We start from the raw sequence: 16,825 nt of genomic DNA, 5'->3' as shown, positions 1-16,825 counted from the left end.
GAAAAAAAAAAACTCGTAGACCCTGGACGAGTTTTGGGAGGGCAGAACAAGCGGCTGCCCGGATAGCAAAGGGGCACGATTTCATCGGATGAGGGTCCATTGGCTATGGGGGAGGCGGGGAAAGTTTTTTGGGAAAGGGGTCCATTCTCCAAACCCCAATTTGCGTGTGTGAGGGTGCTGAGCGTTCATTCGGGGGAAAGAGTCAGGGGTTTATCGGATACACATTTTTATTTTATTTTTATGCATTGTGTCTGCTGGCTGTTAGTTTGTTTCTTCTTTTGTATTTGGAAATAAACTAAAAACTTGTGGTGGTGGTGGTGGAGGAGGAGGAGGAGGAGAGAAGAGGAAGAGGAAGAAGAGGAGAAGAGGAGGAAGAGGAAGGAGGAGAAGAGGAAGAAGAGAGGAAGAAGAAGAAGAAGAGGAAGAAGAGAAGGAGGAGAGAGGAGGAGGAGAGGAAGAGGAAGAAGAGGAGGAGAAGGAGAAGAGGAAGAGGAAGGAGGAGAAGAAGAAGAAGAAGAAGAAGAAGAAGAAGAAGAAGAAGAAGAAGAAGAAGAAGAGGAGGAGAAGAGAGGGGGAGAAGAAGAAGAGGAAGAGGAAGAAGAACAAGGAGGAGGGGGAGAAGAAGAGGAGGAGGAGGAGGAGAAGAAGAAAAGAGGAAGAGGAAGTGGAAGGAGAAGAAAAGGAAGAAGAAGAAGAGGAAGAGGAAGAAGAAGAGGAGGAAGAGGAAGAGGAGGAAGGAGAGAAAAAGAAGAAGAAGAAGAAGAAGAAGAAGAAGAAGAGGAGGAGGAGGAGGAGGAGGAGGAGGAGGAGGAGGAGGAGGAGGAGGAGAGGGAGAGGAGAGGAGAGGAGAGAAGAGGAAGAGGAAGAGGAAGGAGGAGAAGGAGAAGAAGAAATAAATAGAAAAGAAGGCCGTTAGGGAAAGAGGCAGGCCTGCTCCACGCACCCCACGGAGGGAGGACGGGAGGGTGCAGCCGACTTCTCCAACGCAGGACACAGGTTCCCACCTAGGCCTGGGGCTTTTGGCTGCATTCCTGACGCGCCGCGTCCAATTTGGCCTCTGCTGCTCGGCGTGTCCGGGCACGGCAAGCTCCTGCCCGGTGGGAGTCTCCCCGCTGGGTGGGCACAACGCAGGCGTCTGTCGCCCAGTTTCCTAGCTCAGCATTTCTGGGCGCCAGGCAGAGAGGCTGGGTGGCCGGGCCCTGCCGCTCGCTCGCCTGCTTGGATCCTCTTCCAGGGGTCCCTTGCCTTCCATCCTGGCTTTCCTCCGGAGGGCTGGCGAGCCCGCTGTGGGAAGCAGGCCATCTGCACGGGCTCAGAGGCACTCTTGCCTTTTCCAGCCAACGTGGTGGAGTTGAAGCCGGCTTGCTCTGGCTCTTCCTCCCCTCTGGATTTTTAAAATAGGGAATAAGCATGGCTCTCTGTCCATGCTCAAAAAGGCCGCTCCCTTCCTTCGGATTATTCCCAGAAAGAAAGCAAAGAGGGTTACAAGAGAGTAGGGTTGAGAGCTGCCCCTCCTCCGATCCAGGACAAGAGTTTGTTTAGCGACCATTCAGAGTTACAACAGCCCCATCGAAAAAGGGACTCAGGACCGCGTTTTTCCACACTTGATCCAAATTCCCAGGCCCCTGACTTGCATTTATGACGGTTGCAGAGTCGGGGGTGACGCGGTCCCCTTTCACGACCTCAATCCTAGGTAGAGGCTCATATTTGGAACAGACTCTCCTGCTGGAGGAAGCGGGTTGGACTAGATGGCCTCCAAGGTCCCCTTCCAACTCTTTTATTCTGGGATCTATGACCTTGGGACAAGCCAAGCACAGGGGGGCAATGCAGGCGGGCGCACCTTAAAGACCGAACCATGGCAGTGATTCCCTTAAGGACCGCGGGTGAGAAAGGTTGCAAAACGGGGAGGGAGGTGTGTGTGTGTGTGTGTGTGTGTGTATGTGCAAACTCCACACATGCCTCCCTCCGCCCCAGAAACAGTGGGGCTCCCTTGTGGCCATTAAATGGAGCACTATGCTATATCACAAAGCGAACCCCGTTGGAAAAAAAAGCATTCAACATCTGGAAAGGTTTAGCTTTTTTTTTTTTATTCCCTTCCCCGCTAGGTAGGGAAATTGGGGGAGGGGGAAAGGGGGTAGAGGAGGGTTCCCCCAAAGGGGGCGTGGCCTATAGGCCCAACCAGACTCCTCCCCCCACCTCTGCTCTGTCCCCTCCCCCTCCCCTCCCTCCTGGCTGCCTGGCTGAGCCGGAGAAGAGAGCCCGGGCGCGCAAAAGAGGCTGGGCTTTGGCGAGAAAGCGCAGCGTGGGAGCCCGTGGGAACCCGCGGGGGCGCGCCTGGGCATCACGAGGCGGGGGCGGGCGGGGGAGGCGGTCCCGGTCCCGGGGGCGCGCGAGGAGGAGCCGGGGCGGCGCTGTGGAGGAAGCTTCAGCACCAGCAGCAGCAGCAGCAGCGAGTCGAGCAGAGCGCAAAAGGTTTGGTGCCGCCTTGGGTAGCTCCCGTTTGGTTTTTACGCACCGGGCACGGGGCTCCCTCCCTTGGCGCGGTGGCTGGGGCCCGGGACGCCAGCCCGGCGGGATGGCCCGGCTCTCGCTGCCTCGCCTCTGCCCGCCGCTTTCCTCTTCTTCCTCCTCCTCCTCGTCGTCGTCTCCGCCGCCGCTGCTGCTCCTCCTGCAGCTGCTGGTGCTTCTCCTGTGCCGCGGCAGCTCCGGCAACCGACACGCGGTGCATTGGAACAGCTCCAACCCGCAGTGAGTACCCTGAGGTTGTTATTTGGGGGAGGGGGAGGGCAGGATAATAGGAGGGATAGAGGAGGGGGCTTCAAAAATAAGGGGAGGGGGTCTGCATCAAGCTTCCCCTCCCCGCAACCCACCTCCCCACCCGCGTCTCCTCTCGAGAGATTCCGCCTCGCCTGCCTCGCTCAAGCTCTTGACAGTCCTCCCCCGTCTGGCGGCTGTCTGGACGGGGACCCCCGCCCCTCCCCTCCCCCGCCCTCCCTTGGTCCCTCTCTCTCCCCCTCCCCGTCAAAGTCAAGGCATGGTGGCCTCTACTAGAACTGAAGATGGGGCTGTGGGGGGGTTGCAGCTGGACGGGGGGGGGGGTGGGGACTGGGGAGGGGGTCGCTTTGCCAAAATCCATCCGTCCTCCTTCTTTCCTTCAACTATTCTTTCCTTCCCCCTCCACTTTCTTCCTTCCTTCCTTCTTTCCTTCCTCGCTATATAATCTTCCTTCCTTCCCTCCTCCAAAACCTGCCTTCTTTTCTTCCCTCTTTCCTTCCTTCCTTCTCCCCTTCCAATCTTCCTTCCTTCCTTCCCCCCTCCACTTCTTTCCTTCCTTCCTTCCTTCCCTCTTTCGTTCCTCCTTATATAATCTTCCTACCCGATTACAACCTTTCTCTCTCCCTCCACTTCCTTCCTTCCTTCCTTCCTTCCTTCCTTCCTTCCTTCCTTCCTTCCTTCCTTCCTTCCTATCTTGCCTGTCCTTCTTTCCTTCCTTCCCTGTCCTTCCTTCCTTCCTTATCCCTCCAATCTTCCTTCCTTCCTTCCTTCCTTCCTTCCTCCCTCCCTCCCTCCCTCCCTTCTTTCCTTCTCCAGTCAGGGCGCCGCTTCTCTCGCCCGGCCAGCTATTCCGCGCGGACCGGGAAAAGCCGGGAAAGACCCCCCGCCCACGGCTGGTGGTGGGTTCGTGGGGCGGAGGGGAGGGAAGCCGCTCTGTGAACGCGCGCCTTTTGCTCTGCCTGGGAGGAATAGTTGAGGAGGGCGGCAGAAACCCGCGTCCATGGCTTGGAGGGGTCCCCCGCCGCTTCCCCGGACCCCAGCGATGCCCTCCAAGCGCCGGCGGGGGAGGGGAGGCAACCCCCTTACCCGGGCGCGACGGGCGGGGTCTCCAGGCGGCGATCGGTGGGGGCTTTGTGCGGCGGAGTGCACGCGTGTTGTGACCTATTTTCCCCGGATTATTATTATTATTTCCTTCCTTCCTTCCTTCCTTTTCTTCCTTCCTTCCTTCCTTCCTTTCCTTTCTTTCCTTCCTTCTTTTCCTTTCTTTCCTTCCTTCCTTCCTTTCCTTTCCTTTCCTTTCCTTTCCTTTCCTTCAGGCCCCGGTGGGTGGGCGGGTGGCTAGCAGGCTGGACCTGACCCGGGCGCACCCAGCTGCCTGGCATCCACGGGCGGGCGGGGAAAGAGCCGGGAGCTCCTGGCCTCGCTGCCACCCCCTCCAGGGCACCCCCCCGTGTGTGGCACGTGCCCAGGCAACCGACCGGGCATCCCCAGGGGGCGAGAATTGGGCGAGGTTGTGTCTTTTCCAGCCTCTGGGGGAGAAACGGGTTGGGTGCCTGGTGCAATGGGGCGGTGAGGAGCGGGGGTGGGGGGACCGGGTTCAAGGGTCGGGAATTGCTTCCCCGCCCCCCCCCCGCGGCCTTTGCAGGTTTCTCTCCCCAGCTAGCCCTCCCCTTTCCCCTCCCCTACCTATAGCTGCCCTTGGCACAGGCGCCTTGCCAAGCGAGATCACCTCTGTGGCCGAAACTGGCAGGGAGCCGCTGAGTTTGTCTCGCTTTCCTGGCAAAGGGGGAAAAAACACGGGGGGTTTAACTTCCACACAGGCAGACCAACCCCCCAAAAAACACACCCCCCCCTGTTTCTGGTGGTCTGGTGGGATCTTCCTGGCTAGAGGGAGGTGGGTCTGCCTGCATAGGAAGGGAAGGGAAAGGGGCTTTTTCTTGGGGGGCGCTACAAACAGAGAGGGAAACTGTTTCTAGGCTCCTTTGAGGGGGCAGGATAAGACCCTGCCTTATTTGCTTCCTCTCTCTTTCATACTTTCCTTCTTTCTTCTCTCCTCCCTCTGTCCTTCTCTCTTCCTTCCTCCTCTCTTCCTTCCTTCCTTCCCACTCTCTCCACTTTCTCTTCCTCCTCCCTCCCTCCCTCCTTTTTCTCACCTTCCTCCCATCCTTCCCTTCCTCCCTTCTTTCACACACTTTTCCTTTCTTGATGCCTCTCCTTCCTTTCCCTCTCTTTTTCTCACCTTCCCTCCTTCCTCCCGTTCTTTCCTTCCTTCCCTCCCCTCCTGTCTTTCTCACACTTTTCCTTCCTTCCTTCTTTCTTCCTGCTTCCTTCCTTCCTTCTTTCCCTCCCTCTCTCCTTCCTTCTCTCCCTCCCTCTCTCCTTCCTTCTCTCCCTCCCTCTCTCCTTCCTTCTCTCCCTCCCTCCTTCCTTCTCTCCCTCCCTCTCTCCTTCCTTCTCTCCCTCCCTCCTTCCTTCCTTCCCTTCTCCTTCCTTCTCTCCCTCCCTCCTTCCTTCCTTCCCTCCCTCCCTCTCTCCTTCCTTCTCTCCCTCCCTCCCTTCTTCCAAGGCCAGCCCTCCGCTGTGGGAAAGCACTTTGCTTCTCCCCTCCCTCCCCCCTCAGGGCTGCAGACTTAATTCCCATTTGCAGAGCCAGACACCACCTTCCCCCACAGTGGGACTGCCTTTCCTCTCACTCTCAGCCTGGCTGGGAACTCTGGGAGTTGTAGTCCAGCAGCCCCAGCTATTTCAGAAGCCGGCCAGCCGCATTCCTTTTGCCCCCCAGTGGTACCAAATCACCTTGTGCCCTTCACAGGAACACAGATAGAATCCATCCATCCTTCCTTCCTTCCTTCCTTCCTTCCTTCCTTCCTTTCTTTCCTTTCCTTCCTTCCTTCCTTCCTTCCTTCCTTCCTTCCTTCCTTCCTTCCTTCCTTCCTTCCTTCCTTCCTTTCCTTCCTTCCTCTTCCTTCCTTCCTTCCTTCCTGGGCAATCTTTCCCTTCGCTATATAGATGTTTAATGAATCAACGGTTGAAGCCATAATTTGGGGATTGTCATGGCTGCCAAGGGAAGCCACAGGGAACCGGATCAGGGAGGCGGGCCGGTGGTGAGAACAGTGGAGGGGTGGGGGGGCTGCACGTTATTTCTAAAGCTCCACCATGCAGAGCCCCAGAGGAAAAAAACACACCCCAACCCCCTCCCCAATGCCAGGTGAAGGAGGGAAGTGGCACGGTGGTTCAAAACCTGCCTTCTCTGCTCCAAGCTGCCCAACGGTGGGCACCCTCGTTGGCAGCGTCCTTCCCGACACACCTGCCCACCGGAGGGGTGTGTATGCCTGCTGCCAACTCCTTCCCAGCTCATGCCCAGGAGCCAGGGACAGCCAATGAAGTGGGCACCATTGCTGTCCCTCCGTGCTAAGTTGCTACCCTGAATACTACCCTGGTATGTGTGTGTGTGTGTGTGTGTCTCTCCTGCCTACCCCCCCCCACGTCTGTACGCCCGTCTGTCCTTGCACGCCTGGCTCTCACGCCTTTCGCCCACGTCCTCTCCAGAAAGTCCAGGCAGGGAAACACCGTCGCCTCTTGAGAATGTCCCCTGAGGCGGAAGCCCGGAGCCCATAAATTGCGCCTGTGAATTGGGCCTTGGCGGGCACCGAACAATGGCGGAGGGGACAGAGAGAGAGAGAGAGGTGGGGGCCCTATTTTGCCCTCTCCCCCACCCCCTTCCCTCTTTTCATCCGCCTCAGCCAGCCGAACCTTCCTAACTTGGCCTGCGGAGGGACGGTTGCTAAGGAGATGTTCAGGTGAAGCTCTTCCCAGTGTGCTGGACCACCGTCTCCGTGGATGCTAAAGGCCCACTGGAGTCAGAGGTCCCTTTCCTTCATTTTTTTTGGGGGGGGGGAACGACGACACGACACCCCTGCAAAGCAGCCCGGTTGCTCAGCGCCTCCTCTCTCCTCTCTGGGCCTTGTCCCTCTTTCCAATGGGGGATCGACACCACAGCTTGGGCCCAACGGCATCCCGATGGCGTGGGTCCTTCCCGGCCGGCTGGAGGAACAGGGCTTGCTGCAGAGCTGGGATGCCGGCGCGTCGGGGATATTTATGGTGGAGCAGTGCGGCAAAGCGGGCTTCGCTGCAGCCCGGCGGGCCTCGCCGGGCGCCGGGTTTTAGGGGTGGAGTGGGTCTTTCTGGGCCAGATCCTGAAACGGACTATAATTCAGGGCGCCAAGTGCAGAATATTTTGGCTGCAGGGCGCCAAGTGCCAGAATATTTTGTATTTGTCTCCATGAAATATATATATATATATATATATATATATATATATATATATATATATATATATATATATATATATATATATATATATATATATATATATATATATATTTCCCCTTCCTCTTCTCCCAGAGCTTCTTCTTCCTTCTGGCCCCTGATTTATGACCAATTCACGCTGGACTTGGCGTGCAAACGGTTGTACAAACAGCCTTCGCTCTTTTGTTGGGTACCGACCGCTCTTTGTTCTCCGCCACTACGGTGTCCCCGTTGGGCTGCGGATCTTCCCAGGCCTTTTTCTGCCGTTTTACGAGCCTCCATCTTTTTTTGGGGGGGGAGGCGGTCTCCCCCACTTTCTCCCAGGGTCCTGGAGCAGCTTCCTGGAACCCCAGCTCTCCAATTTGTGCCCCGGATCCTTGCAAGGTGGATGTGGAATCACACACACACCTGGGTCTGCACCAACATGACTCTGTAGACTGGGACGGTCCACGTTTCCACGCCTGCGTTCCTTCCACCGGCCACGTTTTTCCCAGCCTCATCTGGGACACAGGTAGTCAAATCCCATCTTTATGGGGGGGGGGGGGAGCCTGGTGGATCCTTCATTTCTTTTCCAACCCCCCCTGGAATCTTTTCCCATATTAGATCTGCCATCCGAACCAGATCTGGCCCTTTTCCCACGCCGGTACCGTAAATTAAACCTCTTTTTTAAGGCGAAATCGTCTTGAGTGTAACCGCCTGTTTCTTCCCAAACCGTGTTTTCCTGCAAAAAATTTGAACCCGCTCCCCTAAATTGGCATGGGAGGGGGGTGATCTCTGGATTCTGCCTTTGGTACCCCCCCCCCTCCTCAAATTCTCAGGGACCTGCAACCTTCCTGATTTTAATAAGCCGGTCCTTGTGCTCGTAACGTGCAGGGCAGTGTGTATTTCACTGGACAAGGGCAGATGTGACTTGGATGTTGATGAATCCTAGAGCCACCCAAAGGCATCTAGGAAGCAGAGAAGGGATCTTAGGATCTTCTTCTGCAGCCTGGGGGCGGGTCTTCTCAAGGGATCAACCCCTCCCTCTCCCTTCCCCTTTTAAACTCCCCATCGGTTCCACCCACGAAAAAGGTAACGCTGGTGTTTCCCTTTTGTCGACTTAATGACCGGAACGGCGATGGGAATCTCTTCGCCAAGCAAGGCAGGCATTAAGCGAGTCGCACCCTGTTTCTCCCCCCCCCCCACGATTCTTAAACAGTCGTTAAACGAATCCCATGGGTGTTAAAACATTCCCCTCTTGAGTTGGCGTGTTGGAAAGCCAACTGGGAATAGTTTTGCAAATGACCCAGAATGCTACAATATGTAGCATTCTAAAATATGTATTGGTGGCCACAAAACGCCCGAATTCTGATCATGTGACCATGGGAGGGGAATGCTACAATGGTTGTAAAATGAGGACCAGTCGTATGTCGCTTTTTTTTAGGGGCAGTGTAGCTTTGAACCACTAAATGTGTGGCAGTAGGTCTGCAGGGCTTCCAGAAATGGCTTGGCTGTCAGGAACGGTGGGGTTATTTTTTGGGTGTGTGTGTCTAATAAATACTTTTGGGGGTTGCTAGATTGGGGGGAGGAACCGTTTTAAGTGCAGAATCCGCTTTTTTCCTAACACCGTTGTACCTTCGAACGGTCGCTAAGCAAACAACAGTAAGTTTTTGAGGAAGGGGAAAATAAAGTTTTGGGTTTTTGTTTTTTTTGCAAGCCAGGATAACCTGATTCTCGTTACAACATCCAGCTGATCGCAAACCGAGATGCCACCTCTCCCGGAAGTGGCAACCCACACTGGGTCACCACCATGCCTGACGCGGTGCAATCCTTGCCAAACTGGTTTTTGCAAAAAAAATAAAAAATAAAAATATATATCATGTTATCGGTTTACCCTGCCGAGCGGAGCCTCGAACTCTGGAAGGAAAACATCCCCTGAGCATGGACAGAGAGCATGCACGGCCTTTTGGGGGCATCCCGTCCTCCTGCATCGCAAACAGGCTGGCGGTGCCAAATTATTTCCATTTTCTTTCTTTTTCAACACACCCTTCCTTAGGACAAGCTGTTATTTCCAGAATGATTCAACCGATGAGACGAACCTGACATTCAAAAAAGAGGCACGTGATAAAAAGGAATTTTTTTCCCCCTGTTTTTCTTCTTCCTTGACATGACAAGCTATTATCAAAAACGGAAGGGGTCTGTTTTCCCTCCCCCTCCCAAAAAAAATCTGCCTTTTCTGCAAGTTGCAAAAAAAAAACAAAAAACATTACAATCCCTCTTTCGACATCAGGAGTCGATCTACTCCAGAGTTGGGCACGAAAGCCTTTTAGGAAACATTAAGAAAATAACAGTTTTTATTTTGATTTTATTTATTCCCCCGCCCCGCGCCACCTTCTCCTCCTCCTCCTCCTCTCCTCTTTCCTCTCCGAAAACCAATTTCTCGAGGAAATCTGCAAAGCAGGAAAGAAAAAAAGAAAAAAAAAAGAGAGCCATAATGCAAAAAAAACCAAATAAATATGATAAAATAAAAATAAAACACAGGGCCTGCTTTCGGGCGGTGGGGAGGGAAAAATGGCAAATCGAAAAAAGGCAATTTGAACGGTGATTTTCATTCTCTTCGTTCGCTATTATTAGAGAGGTATTATATGGCGACGCTGACTTTTATTTGCTCGCGGAACGGCACGTGTGGATGGCGAATTAAAGCTCACACAGGCACGCACACACACACACACAGGCACACACACACTTAATTTTGTGTGTATGTTTATGTGCGTATAAATATCTGCATGCATCAAGGAGAATCTGGAGAGGTTGAATAGCATCCACTGCGCTTCTAAAACCGGTCCAGATAAATAGAGGTATTTTGGCTGCTCTTTTGAGGACAAAGGACCCCCCTCCCCAAATTCAATTCCTGCAGAGAAGGTGCATGTGTGCATCACACACCCACTCCCTGGTGGGGAGAGTCTTTTCCTTATTAACTTAATCGTCTTTAACATTAAGCAAAATCCTATTAACCTCGCTGCCCTCACCAAATCTTGTCCCCTCCCTCCCTCGCTCCTTCTCTCTCTCTCTCTCTCTCTCTCTTTTTCTTTCTTTCTTTCTCTGTCCTTCTCTCTCTCTCTGTTTCTCTCTCTTTGTTTCTTCCTCTCTTTCTCTTGTTTCTTTTTGTTTCTTCCTCTCTTTTTCTCTCTCTTTTTCTCTGTCTTTCTCTTTTCTTTCTTCCTCTTTTTCCCTTTCTCTTTCTCCCTGTCCTCTCTCTTTCTCTCTTTTCCTCTCTCTTTCTCTTTGTTTCTCTCTCTTTCTGTCTTTTTCTCTCTCTCCCTCTTTCCCCCCTCTGTCTCTCTTTCTCTGTCATTCTCTTTCTCTGTCATTCTTTCTCTGTCATTCTCTTTCTCTGTCATTCTCTTTCTGTCTCTCTTTCTCTTTCTCTCTCTCTCTTTTTCTCTCTGTTTCTCTGTCTTTCTCTCTCTCTTTCTGTCTTTTCTCTATCTCCTCTTTCTGTCTCTCTTTCTTTGTCATTCTCTTTGTCATTCTTTCTGTCTCTCTCTGACTTTCTTTTTCTCTCTCTCTTTTTCTTTCTCTGTTTCTTCTCTCTCTCTCTCTTTCTGTCTTTTTCTCTCTCTCCCTCTTTCCCCCCTCTCTCCCTCTTTCTCTGTCATTCTCTTCTCTGTCATTCTCTTTCTGTCCCTCCCTCTTTCTCTCCCTCTTTCTCTTTTTCTCTCTCTCTTTTTCTTTCTCTGTTTCTCTGTTTTTCTCTCTTTCTTTCTGTCTTTTTCTCTCTCTCCCTCTTTCCCCCCTCTATCCCTCTTTCATTCTCTTTCTTTGTCATTCTCTTTCTCTGTCATTCTCTTTCTGTCCCTCTCCCTCTTTCTCTCCCTCTTTCTCTTTCTCTCTCTCTCTTTCTCTCTCTCTCCGTTTCTCTGTCTTTCTCTCTCTCTTTCTGTCTTTCCCTCTCTCTCTTGGGAATGGTGTGACTGGGCAGGGCCTCGGTTTTAAGGCAGCAGCGTCTTTGGCATCCCCTTTTCAGCCGCGCTCCTGCCTTCAATTCAATATCTGGAATTGGTTTATAAATCAGATTTGCCGGATTCTTCTGCGGCTGCTGAGACCAGGTAATATTTCCTGGCTCCGGCATTAAATATATTCTCGAGATAGAGGGAGAATTTGGGAGGCTAAAACTTTAAGCCTCCTTTGGCTGCATCCTCCAATTTACACTTCCAAAATCGCTCCTCCTCCCCCCCACCACACACCTATTTTGGGGGCCATTTTCCGCCCCCAAAGATGCTCTAAAAGGAGGGACAGCCCCTCCCAACAGTCTAGCCCCGCCCCTTGCTTTGTGTGGCCCCGCCCACTTGTGTCCCCCTTGCCCCCCCCAACCTCATCTTCCCCCCCACACACACACCATTTCTGCTAATCATGGTCTTTCCTGTCACTAAGCGAGGCATTTAAGTGAGCTTTGCCTCCATTTTACGACTTCTCTTGCCGCGGTTGCTGAGCAAATCCCTGCCGTCGTTAAGTTAGTCAAATCGTCATTAAACGAATCCGGCTTTGCCCCATGGACTCGGCTCATCAGACGGTCGTAAAAGGGGATCACGAGAGACACACACACACACGGGATGCTGCGAAACCAGAGTAACTACATGTCAGTTTGCCAAGCCTCCAAATTTTGCCCGCGTGACCATGGGGAGGCTGCCACAGTTGTAAGAGTGGAATGCGGTCCTAAGTTCCCCTTTTTTCCCAGCGCCGTCGTAACTTTTGAACGGTCACTAAATGAACTGTCGTAAGTTCAGAACTTACCAACCTTGGGACTGATGGAGCGCAAGCCATAAAAGGAAACCTCTTGCTGAGAAGTTACAAGGAATTAACCAGGTTTAGAATAGAAAATAGAATAGAATAGAATAGAATAGAATAGAATAGAATAGAATAGGATAGGATAGGATAGGATAGGATAGAATATAGGATAGAATAGAAAATAGGATAGAATAGAGAATAGAATAGAAAAATATAGAATAGAATAGAATAGAATAGAATAGAATAGAATAGAATACTTTATTGGCCAAGTGTGATTGGACACACAAGGAATTTGTCTTGGTGCAAATGCTCTCAGTGTACATAAAAGAAAAGGTACATTCATCAAGAGTCAAGAATAATCATCACTTAATGATAGTCATAGGGTACAATAAGCGATCAAATCATATTAGGAAACAGTCAATTTAAAGAATAGACTAGAGTAGAGTAGAATAGAATAGAATAGAATAGAATTCTTTTATTGGCCAAGTATGATTGGACACAAAGAATTTGTCTTGGTGCAAATGCTCTCAGTGTACATAAAAGAAAAGGTACATTGTCAAGAGTCAAGAATAATCATCCTTAATGATAGTCATAGGGTACAATAGCGATCAAATCATATTAGAAACAGTCAATTTAAAGAATAGAGTAGAGTAGAGTAGAATAGAATAGAATAGAATAGAATAGAATTCTTTTATTGGCCAAGTATGATTGGACACAAAAGGAATTTGTCTTGGTGCAAATGCTCTCAGTGTACATAAAAGAAAAGGTACATTCGTCAAGAGTCAAGAATAATCATCACTTAATGATAGTCATAGGGTACAATAAGCGATCAAATCATATTAGGAAACAGTCAATTTAAAGAATAGAGTAGAGTAGAGTAGAGTAGAATAGAATAGAATAGAATAGAATAGAATAGAATAGAATAGAATAGAATAGAATAGAATAGAATAGAATTCTTTTATTGGCCAAGTATGATTGGACACAAAAGGAATTTGTCTTGGTGCAAATGTTCTCAGTGTACATAAAAGAAAAGAGACATTCATCCAGGGTCAAGAATCATCAAGTGCAACGCTTAATGATAGTCATAGGGCACAATAAGCAATCAAATCATACTAGGAAACGGTCAATATACATCGTAAGGTTACAAGCGACAAAGTTACAGTCTTACAGTCACAAGTGGGAGGGGATGGGTGATAAGGAGTGATGAGTAGATTAATAGTAATAGTAGTGCAGACTTTGTGAATAGTTGGACAGTGTTGAGGGAAATATTTGTTTAGCAGAGGGATGGCGTTTGGGGAAAAAACTGTCCTTATATCTAGTTGTTCTGGTGTGCAGGGCTCTATAGCGTCGCTTTGAGGGTGGGAATTGAAACAGTTTATGGGATGTGAGGGGTCTGTAGATATTTTCACAGCCCTTTTTTTGACTCAGGGTGCAGCATACAGGTCTTCCACGGAAGACAAGTTGTCTGCGGTCCTTAGCTACTCCCTGAAGTCTGTTGTCTGTCCTGTTGGGTTGCAGAACCAAACCAGACCGTTACAGAGGTGCAGATGACAGTTTTAGGCACCGTGTTTCTCCAGACTGTGGGGGGTTTGACCTGTCCAGGGTGTGTTTGAACCAGGATTCAGTCTGGCTTAAAGGGTTGTCTGAATCCACCCTTTAACCCCGATGTACCAGCTGGCTAACTGAATCCAGCAGCAGGTGAGCTTCCCCTTAGGGATCCTTCTTTGCAAATGTTGTTTTCTCTCTCTCTCTCTCTCTCTCTCTCTCTCTCTCTCTCCTCTCTCCTTTTTTCCCCCTGTATCCTGGCTTGTTGGCCTGCTGCCATCCTGTCCTTTCCTGACCTGCTCTGCTGCCCCCCCCTTCCCGTAGTTTGCTCCAAAGCCTCTTGCCAGCACCAATGGGGGAGGGGCTGGACCCAGGCTCTTCCCCTCCCTTCCTCAGGGACCGAGTCCCCAGGTGGCTGAACAGTTGCTTTACCTGTTGGGTCTTGGCCTTAAACGCCTTCGCAGGTGGACCAAGGGGGACCCTGCTGCCTCCACCTGGCCCCCCCCCTCCGGGTCACTGCATCTGAAAAGCCCATTGGAGCAGCCCCCAAGGTTTGAGAGCCAGACTGGTCCGAGAGGAAGGTCAGAACGACGGGCCTTGGAAGGTAGAAGTTCAACAGGTCTGGCTTCCCCCTCCTGATAGGGTTCAAAGAAGCCCTTTCGTTTGTTCTATCTTTTCTGTCCTTCCTTCTCTCCCTCTCTTACTTACACAACTTTCTTTTCCCCTTTCATTTTTCCTTTCTCTCTTCCATCTTTTTTTCCTTCTATCCATCTTTCTCCTTTCGTTTCCTTTCGTTTCCTTCCCTTCCCATCCTTCCCTTGCTTTCCCTTCCCTTCTTTCCTTTTTTCGCTTCCTTTCTCCTTTCTTTCCCTTCCCATCCTCCTTCTTTCTCCTTTCTCTTTCCCTTCCCTTCTTTCTTCTTTTTTTCCACTTCCTTTCCTTTCTCCTTTCATTCCCTTCCCATCCTTCTTTTCCTTTTCCCCCTCCCTCCCCTTCCCTTCCCTTCTTTCCTCTTTTTCACTTCCTTTCTCCTTTCTCATTTCCTTCCCTTCCCATCCTTCTCCTTTTTCTTTTCTCTTTCCCTTCCTTTCCCTTCCCTCCTTTCGTTTTTTTTCACTTCATTTCTTTTCTCCTTTCCTTCCTTTCCTCCTCCTTTTTCCTTTCTTTCCCTTCCTTTCCATTTCCTTCCCTTTTTCCACTTTTTAAAACTTCCTTTCCTTTCCCCTTTCCTTCCTTTACCGCCTTCCTTTCCTTTTCCCATTTCTTTCTTTTCCTTTCGTCCTCCTTTCTTTTCCTTCCACCTTCTTCCTCCTTCCCTCCCTCCCTTCCATCCTTTGCCTTCCCTTCCTGTCTTCATCCGTTTACTTCCTTCTCTTCTTCCTTTCCCCCTTCTCCTTCCCCTTCTTCCATGCGCAGGCGACCCAGACCAGATGTGCTTTGCCTGGCTTGGGTTACAGCTCCCATTATCCCCAACCAGCGCATGGGTTTTTGTTTTTGTTTCTTTTTAATCCACTTTGGGGAAATCGTGGGCTGTCCTGGGTGCTTAGCCAAAAGTGATCAGAAATATGAAAGAAAGAAAAGAAAAACAAATTTCCAAGCCAAGTTTCCGTTTTGTTTCTGCTCTTGTGCCAAAAGTTTCAGGTTTCCACTCTTGTCGACTGTTTTAAGCTCTGTCTTTTGACCTCAGAAATGGTTGATCCCAGGTGCTTTTGAATCTTTCTTTTCCTCTGCCCTCCCCTTCCCTATTTTCTTCTAATGTTGTGCCATTCAGACAACCTATCTCCAGGGCAAAGACGGACTATGGGTAGTTTTTAATGGGTTGTATGCATGTGCCTCTGATAACCCCCTCGGGGGAAGCTAGGGCAGAAATATTTCAATAAAGCAAACCTAATTTAATTAATTCCTAGCATTCACTACCACCGGAAAAGCTCCAGTTGTGAGTTTGCACTTGTGAGTTCACTAAACCGGGATCGCCTTTTGGTTTGGGTGTGAACTCAGCCACCCTGGTTTCTACAGGAGGGTGCTAACCGATAGTGGCTTGCACGACGGGAGAATTCACCCAACATTGGTGTGTGCAAGAGAAGCCAGCCAATAACCATGTGCACGATGGGGGCTTGTAGGATTGCAGCTTGCACGGGAGAGGCCAGTGGATGGTGGCTTGTACAGGGGAAGGCCGGGCGATGGCGGTTTGCAGCTTGTGTGGGAGAGCTCAGCAGTGGCAGCTCACATGGGGGCAGCAAGTTGATGGTGGCTTGCACAAGGAGAGGCGGTTGATGGTGCTTGCAACGAAGGTGGTTTGCACAGGAGGAGTTCATTCGATGGTGGCTTGCACCACGGCAGCAGAGGTCAGGTGAGGATGCCTTGCTCTACGGCAGCTTGCACAGGAGAGGCCAGCCGATGGTGGCTTGTAGGAGGGCAGCTGATGTGGAAGAATTCACCAATGATGGCTTGCCTGGGAGAGGCCAGCCAATGGTGGCTTAGGACAGCTTGTGCAGGAGAGCTCACCGATGTCAGCTTGCACAAGAGAGGCCAGCCGATGGTGAGTTATAGGAAGGCAGCTTGTGTGGAAGAAGTCAGCAATGGTGGCTTGCATGGGAGAGGCCAGCCGATGGTGGCTTGTAGGATGGCAGCTTGTGCAGAAGAAGTCAGCAATGGCGGCTTGTATGTGGGCAGTTTGCACGAGAGAGGAACTAGCCCACGGCAGCTTGCTCATGAGGCCAACATTCCTAAAACTGGTTTATGAGGAGCCTGGGACAAGAAGAGACCCCGTAATCGAGATCAGCCGCTGGTGCAAAACCCCTCTCCCCTTTTCTTCCCCCTGTTTCAAGAGGGATTAGAGATTTAATGCAACTGGGTTCAAGGATTTGTCCTTTTTGAATAGCAGGGAACACTTTCCCCCTCCTCTCCAATTTCGGGTGGGTGGGGGTGAGGGAACTGGAGATAAGACGCCTGTTGCTGGATCAGATCCCTGTCACAAAATGAGCATCAGCCCCCGGTCTGAATCAACAAAGGGGTGGAAGCGACTTAATCCAGATTAACCCTAGGTTAGAGATTAAAGGGGCTTTTCCCCCCGCAGCTTTCTTAATCCTGTTAAGGGCTGCCTCTCTTCTCCACCTCCCCTTTCTCCTTCTTCTCTTCCCGTCTAGCCAGGCCTGGGAAAACCCAGAACCGTTTGCAAAGCGCTTTTTTTTACTTTTTAAGAAAATGCATTCCTCAGAAAAAAAAGGTGCTACCCCGTGTTCCTGGTTTTATTTTTTTATTTAATTTGGTGGGTTGTTGTTTTTTTTTGCCACTATAGAGACACATGCACACACACACACAGCTCTTGCTGCTACGATCCGACAGATTGTGGCTTCTCACAAGTCAGGTGTGGTGTGACACTTTGGGATGCTGTCTCTGGCTAGAGCCAAATTAAAATATTGTAGTGCAG

At 50.8% G+C, this 16,825-nt stretch overlaps 1 protein-coding gene across 2 annotated transcripts in view; it reads left to right on the top strand.

Annotated features, from left to right (window-relative positions):
* The first annotated feature begins 2,236 nt into the window (after window positions 1-2,236).
* The window catches only part of EFNA3 (ephrin A3), a 36,950-nt gene continuing 22,361 nt past the window's right edge, over window positions 2,237-16,825 (top strand). The window contains exon 1 of one of the 2 annotated variants that reach the window (XM_087943758.1): window positions 2,237-2,748. In XM_087943758.1, coding sequence (XP_087799884.1) covers window positions 2,576-2,748 — 173 coding nt within the window. In that variant the 5' untranslated portion in view covers window positions 2,237-2,575. The remainder of the gene's footprint in view (window positions 2,749-16,825) is intronic. The other variant, XM_087943759.1, reaches the window with a different exon arrangement.

This window comes from Notechis scutatus, chromosome 14, assembly GCF_049901735.1.
Source record: "Notechis scutatus isolate UNSWTSFEM ecotype Mainland chromosome 14, rNotScu1.2, whole genome shotgun sequence".
Classification (NCBI taxonomy): domain Eukaryota; kingdom Metazoa; phylum Chordata; class Lepidosauria; order Squamata; family Elapidae; genus Notechis; species Notechis scutatus.
The sequence above is the reverse complement of the archived record's forward strand: the minus strand, read 5'-3'. Positions and strand labels throughout refer to the sequence as shown.